Consider the following 18268-nt stretch of genomic DNA (forward strand, 5'->3'; position numbering starts at 1 on the left):
GCCCGCCACTCCCCCACCCCCTGCATACCCGCCCCTGGCTACCCTGCTGGTGCCAGCTCAGACCTCTGGAGCCACACGGCTGATGTGCTTGCTCTCCCACCTGGGGGCCCAGCAGGGCTCGTGGGCAACTCCCAGGGGCTCGGGACCTTCCTTTCCTCTGGCAGAAGCAGGAGTCCATTCTTTTGTCGCTGTAACCAGAGGACCCCTCTCCCCTCTTCTTTACCTAAGCTCACCAATAAATTCAGAAGGACCACACGGACACTCCCTGCGCGACCAGCTCGCCTCCTTCCGTTCTGTCCTTTTCTTCGGAGGGAGAGCAATTTGCCAAGGGGGTTCTGGATGGCAAAGTAGAAATGCCTCTGGAGTGAAACATTTAATGTCCAACAGTCACCCCTCCGTGGGAACTTCCTTGTCACTCTTTGCCGGGAACAGGAAGTACACCGCCTTTCCCACGGCAGGTGCGCGGCTTCCCAGGCATATTCAAATAGATCAGAACACCAGTCACCGGGAGGTCCATCAGCTTCTGGAGTACCACAAGTTTCTCAGAGGCCAACGTTTCTCCGAGTCAGAGAGAAAGCTCGACCGAGACACCTCGCCTCCTGCCACCCCCAAACCACACGCACGAAACTCATGCCTGCTTTCTCGAACCATGGCTAAGCTTGCTCCTCTGTTCTGGCACTAGACACTTGGATGCCAATTCAGCGGGCATCACTCCTTTTACTCCGTTACTGAGATGTGTTTTCCCTGAAGGAAGAATTTTCTTATAACGAGCTGACTGTTCATGGAGAACAGTCACCTGTGAGGGAGCCTGGGCGTCAGTGGGGTGTGGTACCCAGCCCGTGGTGAGCCCCACCTCCTCGGGTTCATGCCACCTGTACTCNCTGTGGCTTCCTCTCTGCTCTGGAATCCTTTGCTCCCGGGCCGGCTGTGGCCTAGGGCCCAAATCTAGCCTTCTGTTTGATTTTTTGTGTGAGGCCTATGAGCTAAGGATGGTTTTTATACCTGTAAATGGCTGGGGGAAAAAAACAAAATAAGAATATTTTGTGATATGACAATTACATGAAATTCAGGTCCCAGTGTCCCCAAATACAGTTTTACTGGAGCACAGGCTCGCTCATTCCCGGGCTGCCTGTGACCGTATCTGCTCAACAATGGGTTGGGTTGAGAGACGTTATGGGCCACAGAGCTGAGAACACCTCCTAGCTGATCTTCTAGAGGGTAAGTTTGCCAAGCTCCGCTCTCATAGAAGCCAGCTGCATGCCATTTGCAAGTGGGCCCCGGCCCTCGCCGAGCCTTCTGACGACTGCACCCACAAGAGAGCCGGGGGCACCTAGCTAAGCCGCTCCCGGGGTCCAGGCCTTCAGAAACTCTGTGAGATGGTAACTGCTCATTGTTGGGTTTGGGGTAAAAAAACTAATACAGGTGCGCGGAGGGAGTGTTTCCGTGCGAGGCAAGAAAATGCACAAAGTGAGGGGCATCCAGGTGGCTCTGCTGGTTAAGCGTCTGACTTGGTTTCAGCTCAGGTCATGATCTCACGGGTTTGTGAGTTCAGGCCCCGTCGGGCTCCATGCTCACAGCCTGCTTGGGATTCTCCTCTTTCTCTCTCTCTCTTTTTTTTTTTTTTTAAATTTTTAATGTTATTTTATTTTATTTTTGAGACAGAGAGAGACAGAGCACAATCTGGGGAGGGGCGGAGAGAGAGGGAGACACAGAATCTGAAACAGGCTCCAGGCTCTGAGCTGTCAGCACAGAGCCCAATTCAGGGCTTGAGTCCACGGACCGCAAGATCATGACCTAAGCCGAAGTTGGACGCTTAACTGACTGAGCCACCCAGGCACCCCTCCTGTTTCTTTGCGCCTCTCCCCGACTTGCATGCTCTCTCTCTATATACACATGTATGTATGCCTCTAAATTAATATGCATATTATCATGTGCATATTAATATACATGTAAATTAATAAATCTGCACCAAGTGACCTTTTGAGTCTCTTCTAACTGGGTCCTGAAATCTGAAGAGGCTAACTGGGAAGGTTCTTGAGGGATCTGGAGAAACCCCCTCCCCCCCCATCCCTGCCCCATAGACACTGCCTCCTGGGGGTCTCCTGTCATTGGTGGGCCTACTCTATACCCCACATTCAGGCCCATGTGGGCTTCCTAGTCCCTGCTCAGATGATCAGGGGGCTCCCCCACCTCCAATACACACACGCACGCACACGCGGAAGCCAGAATGCTGCTCTCCCTAGGGCGGTCTTGGGTCCTCTTAGCTCCACACAAGCTCCCTGTGGGCTTCAGCCCAACAAACACTCAGAAGCAGCAGTTAAGACACACGAGGCTCCGCTAACGTGCTCCAGAAGCACCGAGTCCCCCGCCCCAGAGGCCCTGCAGCCGTGCGGCCAGAGCCTCGGAACACGGCCTGCCACGTGGACACGGATGCAGGCTTGCTGGCAACACAGTGCTGCAGAAAGCCAGCACGGAACCTCGGTCTGTTCACAGACAGTGGTTTCTGCTTCCTAAGCTGTCGGAGTCGGACTCGAAGATGCTTCCCAGGAGTCCTGCCCCGGGTCAGCGCCCTGGATGACCAACCCCTCACCTGAGCAGATGGGATTTCACCCCGTTTTGGAGTTTCCTCATCAGCTGACTCTGACTTAACCAACAGGGAGATTATCTGGGCTAGATGTGGCTGACACAGGCAAAACAAATGGTAACGAGAGATTTTCCTGCTGGCCCTGAAGAAGTAAGCGGGCAGTGGGGGAAGGCCCATTCTCCGGAAGGACGGTGGCCCTGCAGCCACAGGGATGAGTCCTGCCAGAGGCCCAGGGCCTCAGAGGATGGCAGTTCCAGGCGACACCTTGATTTCAGGCTGATGAGACAGAACAGAAGGGCCGCACACCCGGGTCCAGATTCCTGAGCCAAGGAAACCGCGAGGGACTCAAAGGAGCAAAGCTTTTGTGACCGTCGGGGCCAAACTCCCTGGTCCCCAGCCGACGTGGTGTCTGACTCGTATCTGCAAACCATCCCACGGCCCCGAGGTCCAGCCTGGGCCCCTGCTCACTGGGGGCCTGGTGCATGTGTGGGCGGCAGGTCTGGGGGCAGGGGTGGGTCTTCCACACAGACACAGCCTGACCCTTCCTCCGGGATCGTTCCCAGTGTGAAGCCACACCTGTCCTGAAAAGTGCTCCTGGAAAATTCCTGAATTGGTCCTGAGGTACTAGCAGTAACCTACCTTCTACCCACTGGAATCCAGAAGAATCTCTGAGCCCTGCCTTAATGCGCACCTGGGAAACAAGTCCATGCTCTCTACCTGGACCTGTCCTGCAGCTGATGACCCAGCCACAGAACACCTCCACAGCCTCTTCGGACCCATTCCTCCCGTGGACGGGGAGGCCGTGGCCCTCGGCAGCTCTGACCTGCGCCGACAAGGGGTGCTCCGAAGGACGCTGAGCAGCGAGGCCCAGGAGGGATCACGGGCACCCTCTCATTGTCGGACAAATCTCGGGAACAGAGGGCGGAATGTTGTTGCTGTGGTGGTGGTGGTGGTTGTTAAAAAGGGGTGTGAGGGGACAAATCTGCCAGAGCCCAAAGTGCGCGCATGGGGCCGTGTCCACAGGGAAGCCAGCTAAACCACGTTCCAGATCCCCTGGGTTACTGGGCACAGCTCCGGAGAGCGTGTTGCTTACAGGGCAGATGACTTGTCAGCACTCAGCAGAGAAGAAACCTGGGGGGGCATCACTGAGGAGGCAGCATGCCGCGGGAAGAGGCCCAAGGTTTGCCCAACAAGGTGCCTGAGCAGTCCTGCTCAAGTTTGCAGGAGGCTCCGGCATGCGGCTCAAGCGCCGTCAGTGCCATGCTGTGGCCCCCTAACCCTCTTTTCTTAAACTCCGCACGCAGAAGCTGGGTAGGGGTCACTTTGGTCAAATACTTCACAGAGATGCCTGGCCTGAGGCTCCAAGCACAAACCAGGATGAGAAGATTCAGGGAGATGCGGGGAACATTAAAGAGGCCCCACAAAGGCACTGGGTCCTCCCGTTGGGTTAACCCCCTTCCAAACTGCACCCCCTGCCCCCCCATCTCCACCTGCCGGGCCGCAGAGACTGGCTCTCAGAAGCGCCGATCTCGGGTGACCCAGGAAGGGTCACCAAGGAGGGGAGTCGGGGGGCGGCAGCAGGGGCCCAGGCAGTACGTACAGCATGTCGGGGCAGTTGTCCGGCTTGTCCAGAAGGCCGCCCTCCATGACGAAGCGCAGGACTTGCTCGTTGGACAAGCCCTGGTACGGCTGCTCGGCCAGCGTGGCGATCTCCCAGAGAACGACCCCGAAGGACCTAGGGGGAGAGAGGGGGCGTGAGGGCTCAGAGAGGGGCGGGTGGGCCGCACCGCCCCTTCCCTCCCCGCATTTCCCCGCCAGGCAGATAATGTTGAAAAAGGAGATGCTGCAACGTGCAAAATAAAGGTGCCTTCCCAACACACACGGCCACCTTGTACGGATATTCCTCGGTCTATTTGCCTTTACACTGGGTTCATCTCTGCAGAACAAAGCAGGCTCATCAGCAGCAAACAGCCCAAGTGGCTTCCGACAGGACTGTAGATGGGCCAGGGAAATCCCGGGGCCCCACACTTCCCCCCGAGAACCCCCAGGATCCTGGCCCTGAGCCGGAGCCGGTGTTTTGTTTACTGGTTCAGCAATAGCGACTTTCCATGAACAAAAGTTTTCTGTACAGGGGAGCCTGGGGGGCTCAGTCGGTTAGGTGTCCAACTCTTGATTTCAGCGCAGGTCATGATCTCACGGTTCGTGGGTTTGAGCCCCGTGTCGGGCTGACAGCATAGCCTGCTTGGGATTCTCTCTCTCTGGCCCTCCCCTGCTTGCATGCATGCTCTCTCTCTCAAAATAAATGAATAAACATAAAAAGATAAAAAGGTTTCTGTGCAAATTGGTACTAAGAGCAACTGTCAGACATAAATAGAATCTTAGCAGAGGAATGACCCACCCAAGGCCCTTTTTAATCTTCAGTGACCTTGAAATAGTCTTTATATCGCACAAGAGACCTAGAAACGCCAAAGACCCAGAGGCCTAAGTGCGGCCTTCAGAGGCTTGGGCTGATGGCAGCCAGCTTTGCCACAACCCTGGCGCTGGGATGTCACACTGGGGTGGGCCTGGTCACATTGGCAACGAGCCTTGGAGCTCCCAACCTCCATGTCTGGAGGGCGGGAAGGTCCAAGAAATGACAAGCTTGGCTGGTTTTACCGACTGCAAGCCTGACCTGAGGAATCCTCTGACAACAGTTTCCTTCCAGAGCCCCTTCTCCGCCACAGACTCAGCCCGTTCTCACCCAGCGGCTCCCGCACAGACTCTTTTCGGCCCCCGGCTGCTCTGTCTCAAGCTCCCGGTCACTTGGCGATCCATAAACTTCTTGGGGCTCAGCCTCAGTTCTGCCTCTCAGTCCTGTTCTTCTGGCCTCACGCAGTCGGGGCCCGGCCTCACTTGAGCAGTCAACCCTCAAGACTAAGTCCTTCCCTCTGCCTCCTCAGGGTCCGCCACAGCGCTGCCGGTCCTCCTCGGCCCACAGTGCTCCTCCTCTCTGGCACCAGCACCTTCCACAGTGCAGTCTGACACTCTAGCTAACCGGACATCTGCACCTTTCTGTGTGGCTCTTCCTTCAGAAGCTTTACACATCTTTGCAGAACCTGAAGAATCAGACCCAAGCCCCTGACGCAACGCCTGAGGCCTTACTTGATCTCTCGCCACCCCAACTCCCTCAAGGGAGTCCCCCGTCTTCCATGAGCCGCAAGCGCGTCCTGCCACCATGGCCTCCCCTAGCATTCCCGCTGCCTAGAACCCGTCTCTTCACTGTCTCATGAGTGACACTTCATACTTCAGGGTGCCCCACAGCCCCGTCTCTTCTGGCCAGGCTTCTGTGACTCCAACCTGTCAGGGTCACTTCCTCTTCTCCACAAGACGTCACCCCTCCGGGACAGGGAATCGGTCCCTAGTCACCCTGTTCTTGCACACGCGGAGTGTTTCCTGGGCTGCACCGGGTCCTTGTGGTCACATGCATGAAGGAACACGGCAGGTCACAGGGCCGGCTCCATAAATGCTCTCTTTCCCTGGAGCAACTTGTGTGATGCCAGTATCCCTCGTCAGGGAGGGCTGGCCACTTAATGCTGGAGTCTGGTCATCCTTCATGGGACGTGACCAGCTGAGTCTAACGTACGGAGGCTGAAGTATCTCTACCCGGCACCAAGATGCCCCCCTGATGCCACTAGTTGCCACAGGAGCCATTTAAACATTTATCAAGCTCCTGTGTGCATAGCAGGGAGTGTAGACCTTCCTAAGCAGACGCACCCAGAGATGCGCCATGGTTTGACCAAGGCCACATAGCCAGTCAGGGACGCTAATATGCAAAGCCTATGTATTTTTCAAAGCAGATGATTTATATTGTGGGCAGTGGTTTCAATGCCTTCGTATAAAACCAAGTCATGAATTCTGTGGACGGATTTCATCTTTAAACACTGGACAGATGTCTTTGTGTGACGTCTTTTCTAATTATGAGCACTGTGGGGCTTTGCCTAAAGAAGGTACAACTTGGGGCGCCTGGGTGGCTTAGTCGGTTAAGCGTCCGACTTTCCGACTTTCGCTTAGGTCANGCCACATCAGTGCTGTCGCTGCTTGGGGTCGGCGCTCAGGAACAGCACGTCGGCACAGCATGACAGGAGCGTGTCCGTGTCCCACCCGCCAGTAAATCGACACCTACGTGGATCCCCACGTTCTCCACTGACGTTAATTAGAACTAGAGAGGCAAGTAACTTTAAGTGGGTGCAGGCCTGGATATTTGTGGGAGTTTGGAAACCACCTTAGTAAGTCAAGAAATGAAGACTGTTGGAGGCTGATCCAGATGCCCAGGGAGGGCACACACTTGTGTCTTCTAAGCCAAAGGAATCATTTGCAAGGACGCGGTGCTACCAGGGAGCTGTAGGAGTAGCATGCACAGAGCCCGAGGCCCCGGGAATAAAATCCCAAAGGGCAGCAGAAAAATGTGGGAGCGTTCAAACTAGAGAAAAGAGACCACTCCAAGGCCCGTCTCATCAAAGACAGAGGCAAGCGTGTGACGGTGCTATAGAGGAGGGCCCTGGGCGTCACCAGAGGTGGACTTAAGCATCATATGAGAAGAGGCCTGCAAAGAACAAGGGCGTCTTAAGCGTTAGGGTGGCTGTCCTTGTGAAGGAGGGGACAAGCAGTCCTGGAGCCATGTGAGCAGAAGCTCAACTACTAGCTGTCCAAGAGGCCGTGGATGGGATGTGGGTGCTGGACTTGACCTTGGGGATGCCTCCCAAACCTAAGATACTGGGGTCTCTTTGACAAAGTCAAATACAATTCTCTGTATCTCTTTCTAGATTTTCAACTATTTAGGAATACCTGTTTTGTGCTATTGAATCCAATCTCAGGTGACTTCCATTCCTTTGACAGGGATGGCTTTAGAAGCTGGGGAACCTTCCATATTTACCAAGTCCTGGCCTACCCTACCCATGTTGCCCTCAAAGGCTGTGTTAAAAAAATTGTTTTTTAAGGGGTGCTTGGGTGGCTCAGTCAGTTGGGTGACCGACTTCGGCTCGGGTCATGATCTCACGGTTTGTGGGTTCGAGTCCCACGTCAGGCTCTGTGCTGACAGCTAGCTCAGAGCCTGGAGGCTGCTTCAGATTCTGTGTGTCCCTCTCTCTCTGACCCTCCCCTGCTCATGCTGCCCCCTGCCTCTCTCTCTCTCAGAAATAAATAAAACATTATGGGGTGCCTGGGTGGCTTAGTCGGTTGGGCGTCCGACTTTCGCTTGGGTCATGATCTCGTGGTTCGTGGGTTCGAGCCCCGCGTCGGGCTCTGTGCTGACTGCCAGCTCAGAGCCTGGAGCCTGTTTCAGTCTGTGACTCCCTCTCTCTCTGACCCTCCCCTGCTCACACTGTCTCTCTCTCTCCTAGAAATAAATAAAAACTTTAAAAAAAATTTAAAAAAAAAAGAAAGAAATAAAACATTAAAAAAAACATTTTTTTAAAGCACTGCTAATGCCTGAACACTGAATGGAATGAATATCAAACAGACACTCTTGTTTATATACATATATTACTTGTTCATAATGTCAATGCCGTCAAGTGGGAGAAATCTGGCATCGAATACCCTGTATGTCCCTCTGTTGCCACTGCTGGTGGCAACTGTTGCTAACCAGGGTTTTGGGCAAAATTAGCCTGTGAGATATTACTAACTCACTCTAGTTTTCTCTTCTTATTCTGCCTCTGCGGTCCCTGGCTCGCATGGTTTTCTATTTTATCATACTGCAAGCTGACCTCAGAGCTCTGGGAGGTATAGAGGCTACGATAATCAGATGCAAGAACAGACCTTCTCTCTTCATCATCTCTGTATCTAAAAATGGTGGTGAGCACTTTGATTTGACAGCAAAGAGCTCACTATCTTGGACAGGCTAACTGCAAAAACAGATCTCATACATGAACTCGAGAGGCAATCACGCTTTGCCGGGTCATATTCAAATGCTATTTCCAATTTGCACCTGTCTTCAAAGTAAGATCCAAGGCCCTTGAACTGTGAAAGGTTCATGAGGTTAAAAAAAAAAAAATGATGTCGGTCACTATTTAAATAGCTCCTCGATGTGGCCATCCGGACTGCAGGAGTAAACAAATCCCATTTCTGTAACACATCAGCAATGGGATCTCCCAGGATGACAGCCAAGAAACTAGCTGACGTTCTAGAAGGTAGATGTGCCAGGGCCTCAGCCTGCCAAAGACCTCAGTTGTATTTCGGAACCTGGCCTCCTCTCCAGCGTTGCTGAGGAATCAGAGTAAACAGCACTAGTGAGAGTCCTCTGTATTCCTCGGCTGATCTGCTTTGTACCCCAAGACATGTTATCGTGAAGGGAGACATTGTGCTTTCCAGACCATCCCTGGGTCAACAGTGGTGAAGCTTTTTGAGAAAAGACAGACAGCAGATGGGCCGAATGAGAGAACACATCCAGACTCACAAGCTTTGGGTCTGAAGAAAGCAATGTCTGCAATCTGAAGTTGTAATTAGGTGAGGCAGCCGCACGCACATACCGCGTTACCTATTTGTTGGGAAAGGTAGAAGGAGAGCAGGCGGCCAGGGCAGAGATGAAGTTTTCGGACATGTCCCGGTTCCTGGTGGTCTGTCTCAAGGGCCCCTCGCCGCTTACTGAGCAGCTAAGGACTGCAAGAAATGTGGGTCCTACAAGTTCTTTAGAGCCCGCGACTGCCCACCGTCCTTGGCTAGCCCACTGACAACGGGAGCTCTTCAACCGTGCAGGACTAGGGCCCACACAGCGCTTAGCCAAAGCTGGAAAGGGGGTAACGATGAACAGAGACCAGGAGAAACATAAAGCCCTTGAGACGGAGCCAGTGGGATCTGTGGAGGCTGGAGGGCTCCGGGCTCGCGTGATGGAAGAAGACTCGTACCAGACGTCAGAGTGAGTGGTGAAGACCCCATCCTTGAGGGACTCGGGCGACATCCAGCGCACAGGCAGCAGCCCCTTGCCTCCTTTCCGGTAATAGTCTGTCTCGTAGATATCTCTCGTCATACCGAAATCTGTAAGGTGGAGAGAAGGCACGAGAGTGACGCACTGTGAGCAGCTCTCAGGGCAGAAGCAACGATGTCCCGTCACTGCTGCGGGACACCCACAGGTGAGCCACACTCTCAGGAGGCCGGACATCGGTGTTTGCAGTTTGCATGAGGCAGAATCAATAAGGGATGACGGACCGACTAATCCCGTGACAAGTAAATACCAATAAATGTCTGTTTCAAATGTGTTTACAATTTGAGTCCTTTAAAAAAAAAAGTTGGGGCGCCTGAGGGGGGGTGCTCAGTTGGTTAAGCATCCGACTTCGGCTCAGATTATGATCTCATGGTTCGTGGGTTCGAGCCCCTTGTCGGGCTCTGTGCTGACAGCTCAGATTCTGTGTCTTCCTTTCTCTCTGCCCTCTCCTGCTCATGCTCATGCTTTGTCTCTCTCTCAAAAATAAACAAACGTTAAGAAAATAAATAAAAATTAAAAAAAATTTAATTCCAATTAAATAAACAGATAAACAAGTTAATTCCTTTATTCATTTAAAGTGAGAAGCAGTTTACAAATGATCAGGTCTCCTACTTTATCCAGAAAACAGGTATGTGTGGACCAAAGGTCATCTATATGTGGTTTTAAAACCTGGTGACAGAAATAAGAACATGTTGACTCTTACTTACTTGGAAGCACCACCCCACTGCCAGAGGAAATAACAGTTTTGCTGCTTAATAAGGGGGAAAATATTGAAAGTACCAATTCATGGGGAAAAAAAGTACACAGTAAGATGCTGGGAGATGCTATTTACTAGGCCCCTGAAGCTATTACCCAATAATGTTTTTCAACATAATGCTCCTAGTCGTTTTTGAAAATTTGTTCCATTTTCCATGTCTCCAGAAGATGTCACATAATTATGTTTGATGGCAGGCTTGCTTTATAATCCTAAATTATCGCTTCTTTGTCAGATTTTGATTTTCCACTCAATCACCCAACCTTTTCTTACAGGGACTCTTCCATTCTCCTTCCCAGGAGGAAGGGCTGCTCTCCTTTCTAAACTGTTCATTCATGTCTCTAACTGTTGCCACAAAGCGGTTAGGCTGCAAAGCAAAAACAGGGTATAAAGTTCCTTGGATGTTCACCGCCACAATTTACTCGAGCTGAGCTGAGCGCCCGTCAAGCTGCCTCTGATAAAATTACTTGTCATGTCTGGACTCCGTGAGACACTGGGCATTGGAAAAACAGGGCTTTCAAACCCGTGAAGAATAAAAATGAAGCGCTGAAACCTTATCTCAGAACTGATCCAGTTCTGAGGATGTGAGGGTTTGCCTTTATGTGCACGCAAAGGTAAAACAAAATATCCCAGAAAAAGAACATAAACTATTTCTTCCTTAGCACAAAAGAAAAATTCCAAATTTTAGGGGCGCCTGGGTGGCTTAGTCGGTTAAGCGTNAAAAGAAAAAGAAAAATTCCAAATTTTAGTGTGAAAAATCATGAGTACAAAGGTCACTAAAATGTGCCACCAGGTTAAATGGCGAATATGGTCCTTGCTGACTTGGACTTCAAATGTTAGTGACACAAGGGCTCTCCCGCCGTGATGGGAAACCAGAAAGCACGTAGCAGGAGCTGAGCTCCCGCACGTGCCAGGAAGCAGGTGGGAAGCAGAATGCTGACAGCTGCAGGAACTAATACCTCCTGGGGACCTGTCCCACGCCAGACATGTGCTTGGAGTGTTCCTGCACCCGGTCCTGCCTGCCGTATCTCATAGGTCTGCTCTATCAGCATCCTCATTTCAGAGGGAGAGAGACTGAGGCTCACAGAACTCAAGGCACCTGTCCCAAGTCTCATCTGTTATTGGCAGAACCAGTATATAAGCTCAGGCCTTCCTGGTTCCCGAGCACTGGGGAAGGGGGGCTGCCTGGCATCTCCGTGGGAATAATCTGAGTCCTCATGGAAAAGGGGGGGTGGGGAATGGAAAGGGAAGGGGAAGGGAGCAGGGAGCACAAAGGAAGAGTAGAAGGGCGGCCAAAGAGGCTCTTCCCTAGAAACCCTGGAGCATGTCAACGTCTTGGGCTTCAAGGGGCACCAGATGTGTGGATGCCTCAAAGGGCCTAATCCAGGGACACACTGGTGGCTCATGAATGAGTAATTCTGATGACACAGAATGTCTGCTCTATGATATGGCTCCAGTCATCACCTCTGTCTCTGATAAATGACAAATAAAGACACTCACCCCTAATTTGATAATATTTGATATTCTAAAGGGGATACTCTTCATTTACAACTAAAGGACCAAAATATTTCATTCAAATCATAGCTAAAGAAAAAATATATTGCTAAAGAAAGGTGAGCCTTTCTAGAACAGAGCTCAAGAGCTAACCAAAGAGGTTAATTTTATTTTACTTTATTTATTTTTTTTCATTACTTTGAATATATCATTCCACTCCCTTCTGGCCTGTAAAGTTTCTGTTGAAAAATCAGCTTATAGTCTTATGGGGTTTCCCTTGTATGTAACTGTTTTTTTTCCTCTGGCTGCTTTTCTTTTTTTCTTTTTTTAATGTTTTTTTAAAAAATTTATTCTTGAGAGAGAGACACAGAGTGCGAGCAGGGGAGGGGCAGAGTGAGAAAGGGACACAGAATCGGAAGCAGGTTCCAGGCTCTGAGCTGTCAGCACAGAGCCCGACGTGGGGCTTGAACTCACAAGCCGTAAGATCATGATCTGAGCCGAGGTTGGATGCTTAACCAACTGAGCCACCCAGGCACCCCTCTCTTGCTACTTTTAAAACTTTATCACTACTTTTTGCCATTTTAATTATTATGTATCTTGGTGTGGACTTCCTTGGGTTGATTTTATTGGGGCTCTCACTAGTTCCTGAGTCCGTTTCCTTCTATAGATTAGGGAAGTTTTGAGCTATTATTTCTTAAAATAGATTTTCTCTCTTCTCCTTCTGGGATCTCTAGAATGTGAATAATATTATGCTTGATGGTGTTGCTGGATTCCCTTAACCTATCCTTCTTTTTTATTATTCTTTTATCTTTTTCCTGTTCTGTTTGGTTGCTTTCCATTGCTTCCTCTTCTAGCTCATGGATCGGTTCCTCTGCTTCCCCTCCTATTGATTCCCTCTAGTGTATCTTTAAGTTAGTAAGTTCTTTATCTCTGTCTGATTGGTTCTTTGGTATATTTTCTGTCTCTTTGTTGAAGATCTCAGTGAGATCCTCCACTCTTTTCTCCAGTCCTGTATCTTTCTGACCATTACTTTGAATTCTCTAACAGACATATTCCTTACCGCTGGCTTTTTCAGCTCTTTTGCTGTGATTCTGTGCTATTCTTTCATTTGGGACATATTCCTCTGCTTCCTCATTTTGTATAACTCTCTGTGTCTGTTTCTATGTGTTAGGAAAGTCAGCTACATCAAGGAGGTTAATTTTAAATAGATTTTGGATGTAAAGTGTCCCTTGCAGTTTCTCAGGATAAATATTTGATGTTTTTCTGAGCCATCATCATCTTGTAGTGGGAAGACAAAGGTACTGGTAAGAGTAGGTGCTTTCCTGAATAGCCCTGAGGTTATAGGTGTTTTTATCTGGAATAAGAGATCAAAGCAAAACTGAAACCTAAAGGCTAAAATGAATTTCTAACCAGCACCAGAAATGCAATCCAACTCCCTTCTTTTGGTGTTTCAGTGGGTGGTGGTAACAAGAGTTCTAGCCAGCAAGTTGATCACCGAAGTGTTTCACACACAGGTCAAGAGCTTAGAGGCTGACCAACCTGTGTGTGAACCCCAATAAGTGACGATCTTCTCTCATCTGAGTGACTGCCACCTCCCTGTCACTGCTACTGCTCTGTGCAAGGGCTTTACCGTTAGGGGACCTCATGTCTTAGAAAACTCCACAAACCACTGGGAGGACAAAACTCCTTTCAAGCCAGGAAAATTGGAGGAAACATTGGATGTTTGTATGGCAACTTTCATTCCCGAGTCAAAATCACCTGAGGACAGTGCCTCAATTATTTCTGTAACCAATGCTTAGAACTGTTCTGCCAAGAAATGACCCAAGTGACAGGGGAGGCTCCCTCAGGAGCCATGGCCTCAGCTCATCCTTGCCCACTGCCTGTTCCTCTGTGGCCACACATGCTCTTGGGACTTGAGCCAGCCCAGTTCAGGTTTGTGACGGACTCTCAATCAGAGACAACCAAGTTACTCCCAAGTACGAGGCTCCGTACTCATGAGATGCACTGGAAAACCTCTTCACAGGTGGGTGAATGGCAGCTCAGTGCCTGAAACGTGTGCAAGTTTAGTTCCTGCTCAGATCTGGAAAGTGAAGAACACACCTCCAATTTTGACCGTGAAATCTTCAGCCACCATGCAGTTCCGGGCAGCAAGGTCCCTGTGGACAAACTTGTTGGCGTTGAGGTATGCCATGCCGTCTGCAATCTCTCCCGCCATCTGGATCATCTTGCTCAGGCTCGGAGGTGCTAGGACTGGATTATTCTGTTGGAGATTGAAAAAACAAAATGTACGTAAGAATTGAGGAGTGCTCCCCACCCCACATTCTTTCAGGGTGTGCAAACCCATCTTTGTTCAGTCTGCACATCACAGGTCAGTTTGCTAAGAAACAGGACTTGCTCAGAAGGAACAGAGCATCTGCTGCATGGCAAAGTCATGTGCTTGCTCGCTGACCACATCACACAGAGCTGCCGAGAGAAACACTAATCAGCACAACTTGGGACTGGCGTTTTCTATTTTGGGTAGGGCAAGAATTATTTAAAGTGAAGCTAACGATTTCGGGTATTAAGATTTCTTGATTACTCCCACTTTTATTAGTTTAGATGTTCCTTTTCTTTCTATAGGTGCAAGGAGAGAGAGACTTACGAAGGCTGTGTGGAAGCAAGCAAATGTGCTTCCCAAATCGATGCCATATGCTTTATTTCTCACATAAGCATCGCTATCAAGTATTTGATCTTTTTCTTTAACTTTCATCTCAAGTACAAAAGTATCACGATGAATATCTTCACCTTACGCTGTGGTATTCCTTGGGTTATTGCTTTCTGTGGGTGCCAAGGAAAACAGGCACTTGCCGATTAATTTAAGTCCAGTTGAAGCATATTCTGGCAGGGACCCAATGCAAAATGGGGACACGGAACACGGAGGGGCATGTCCTCTTTCCGGAGGAGGACAATCTACTGGCTTTGGAATTAAAGAGAACTACCTCCAAATAGTAATAATAAATAATTTATAGAAATTTATAAATTATTTATTACATTATTACATAAATAAATAATTTAGAAAAAAGCTTATCTAAAACATGTGCCCAAATCTCTCCATCCTAAAAAAATACAAAGCAAATCGGCTCGCCACAGGTTAGATGCTAACCACCTCTTGCCTGTGCTGGTGCAAAATTGATTTTACCTCGGTTTCCCGGACTATAGAGCATCTGCTACAACACTGCAAAGCCACATTGCTCTGATGGGTCCCAAGGTATCACCCTCTCGGCTCAAAGCCTGGGCACCATGGGAAGGGCATGCCTGCGTGGGGTCCATGCTGGAAGCATGAGCTGTGATCAGGCCTGGAAAGCGCCTGCTGGCGGGTTTGGTGCTCCGTGGACGTTGGCTTTGCCCAGTGATGCACTGGTTTCTGCTGAAAGCTGGCTTCTAGAAGCACTTGGGGGTCAGATCCCGGCACATGACGTATGTTTACATTCTGATGAGACTATCAAGACCATCTCTGGTGGTTTAAAATACTTATCATAGAGTTTCCTGGGGAAGTGACATGATGTCCCCAAGGGTAAGCCCAAACCACCACTTTCTTTTTACACGGGAGCCTCTTGTAGAAGAGCTTTTTCCCCGACAGGACCCACCATTGCCTTTTAACCTTTTCTGTGGCTTTAGATACACATGGTATGCTGGGAAATCTGCAGGTGAGCTGTTAGGTTGATGCTTATAATTCTTAAGCTGTGGGGTATTAAGTGTACGTGTTATATAGGGGCGCCCGGGGGGGCTCAGTCAGTGAAGCGTCCGACTTTGGCTCAGGTCGTGATCTTGCGGTTCGTGAGCTCGAGCCCCACATTGGGCTCTGTGCTGAGCCTGGAGCCTGCTTCAGATTGTACTTCCCTCTCTCTCTGCCCTTCCCCCGCTCGCCTTCTCTCTCTCTCTCAAAAATAAATAAGCATTAAAAAAATTTTTTTAAAAGAAGTGGTCATTCATAATTAACATGAAAAACAGAATCAATAAAAGGAATCGGATTATACGTGTTGGAAGAGAGGGCTGCCATTCGTCAGACATTTCCGAGAGCGGAAATCTTTCATCTGCTTCGAGCTACTGCAGACATGTACACACAAACAGCCACATTTAGCAAAGTAAATGAGCAAATCCTAACTTGGGGAGAAGATGCCAAAGAGAGTATAATGAACCTGCGGGACAAGCATCCCTATTTTTATCCTTGACCTGAGCTAGAAAGACCAAGTTTAAATCGGACACATCTGAAAGTGAATCTGAGATCTGGAAAAGGGACTTTGAGGAAGCTTCTTGTCCACCCGTCGTATCTGACACACGAGGAGCCTGAGATGCAGAGGGAGCGGCTGCCTGAGGATGGCGGGCCGTTTGCAGCAGGGCGGGGACGGACACCGCGAGCTTCCGAGCGTCCGTTCTGTGCCTGCAATCGGGGCCCTGAGTGTTCGTACCTCTGAGGGGTCCCGCGGGAATCTGGTAAGAGGCACAAGCCGCGGCTCGGGCCCCCTGTCTGCTGCAGCTTGTGCATCACGGACGGGAGCCGGGAAAAGGCACCGCGAGCCAGGGGAGCTGGGGGCCACGCGGTAGGGCAGAGGGCGGGGGTGCGTGTTGTAAATCACCCTGCTCCGGCCCTCGGGCCACACTCGGCCTCGTGACCCTCGGAGAACAAGGAGAATCACCTGCCGTGAACGCAGGAAGCCACATGCGAACAGGTGCCCAGAACTAAAACGTATGGAGTGACTACTTGGGAGATGATTAAGGTGCAGATGAAAAGAACCTCAAAGATCAGGCGCCAACAGGGAACGGCTGTAGACATTCAAAAGAGGTTGAGGAAGGGGGGTGCTGTGGGAATAAAAGCAGACACAAAGCCTGCTCACCACGGAGCAAAGCTGGGGTGAAAGTGAGGACCTGAGCCCCACCGAGGCGGCCGAAGGAAAGGCAGATGTTGCTGGTGTTATTTGTGAGTGTTTATCTGCCAGTTTATTCTCAGAGTGACTCACTTGCGAGGCGTGCTTCCACGAGCTAAAACGGCACCTTGTGTGTTCAAGCCACAGACGGGAGCCACCACAGTGACTAATGAAAAACTGCAGAGGACTTCGGCAGGTTTACAAGTTGAAGCTCATAACACAAATTGATCTTTTTTACTAGACTAAGCAGACACTGTGCAGCCGAGGCGATTATCATTCTGCCTCAGCTTCAAGCCTGATGTGTGGACGCAGAGTTTGAGAAATGGGGCTTCCCAGTCTCAAAGGCTCAGACTGTTGATGGGGGTGGGGGTGGGGAGTGAGGTTGGCAGGGTGTGTGCGCGGGAGGGGGTTCGTGAACGAGGGGGCATTTGCACACAGAGCTGGGTGGCAAACCACACCAGCACAAGAATCACGTCAACCTAACATTGAACTCTGACAGGCGCTTACTGAAACACTGCCTGCCACAAACACAGACCCTGAACTCATGGCGGAGCCTGGGAGGAAGAGCTGAACACGATGGGGTGGAAGGGGAATCCACTCGGAGAACCAGAGAAGAGAGAGCCATGCTAGAGGACAAGTCAGGGAGGGTTCCTTCCGGGCAGGGGGGAGAGGGCAGGGAGGAAGTGCTGTGGACATGGATGCAGGTCTGCAGGTAGGAGTCAGGGAGCACCCACGGTGGAGGAGGGGACTGGGGGTGGGCGGAATGCAGAATAACCACACAGAAGGGTCAAGTAGAAGGGTATCTGAGGAATGGCAAGGGCCTCGCACAAAAGCTCAAGGTCTCTCTCTAATCAGGGAAATCTTCCATATAAAGGACCTATAACCAAGCACGCAGCAAGAAACATTCAATGTTGAAAAGTAAGTGGGTTTAAAGCCACAGGGGCGCCTGGTCACTCAGTTGGCTGGACGTTTGACTTCGGCTCAGGTCATGATCTCATGGTTCACGGGTTCGAGCTCCGCATCGGGCTCTGTGCTGACAGCTCGGAGCCTGGAGCCTGCTTCGGAGCCTGTCTCTCTCTTTCTCTGCCCTTCCCCTGCCCACGCTTTGTCTCTTACAAAAAAAATTAAAAAAATAAAGACACAACATCTTCGGTGGGGGGGTGGGGGGAAGGTGTAAAGAAAGAACAGGTAACGTGCAAAGTCGGTGAAAATGCAAACTGACCTCTATTTCTGGCCTTAGAGACCTGAGATAACTTTTGAGATCACCCCGTGTCATCAGCTCCATGATGACCAGCGTCGGCTGGCCCTGGGACACCACGCCCAGCAAGCGTACCTGGGAGGAACGACAGAGAGAAGGACTCAGGGTGAGGGTTGCCAGTGACAGTCCCTGTCCATGCTGCTAGAACTGTGACCTGCAGCACCCAGAGGAGCGGGCCACAGGGCCTCCACCGGCCAGGTCTCCACCACTTCCAGAGCCTTCCTGTGCACACGCATGAAGGCGCAACGGTGAGGTGATGGAGACTCTGGAAGGAGGGGCGGGATGCCAGCCACCCAGGTGAGGCTGCTGCCCTCCCGGG

General features: G+C 50.7%; 1 protein-coding gene across 1 annotated transcript in view; it reads right to left on the reverse strand.

Moving 5' to 3' along the window:
* Positions 1 to 18268, reverse strand: part of IGF1R (insulin like growth factor 1 receptor) — a 244071-nt gene that overhangs the window by 5103 nt on the left and 220700 nt on the right. Inside the window, exons 17-20 of the mRNA XM_077762414.1 lie at positions 17914 to 18024; positions 13888 to 14047; positions 9463 to 9592; positions 4185 to 4319 (exon numbers count right to left, since the gene is read on the reverse strand). Coding sequence (XP_077618540.1) covers positions 4185 to 4319; positions 9463 to 9592; positions 13888 to 14047; positions 17914 to 18024 — 536 coding nt within the window. The remainder of the gene's footprint in view (positions 1 to 4184; positions 4320 to 9462; positions 9593 to 13887; positions 14048 to 17913; positions 18025 to 18268) is intronic.

This window comes from Crocuta crocuta, unplaced genomic scaffold, assembly GCF_008692635.1.
Source record: "Crocuta crocuta isolate KB4526 unplaced genomic scaffold, BGI_CrCroc_1.0 scaffold93, whole genome shotgun sequence".
Lineage (NCBI taxonomy): Eukaryota > Metazoa > Chordata > Mammalia > Carnivora > Hyaenidae > Crocuta > Crocuta crocuta.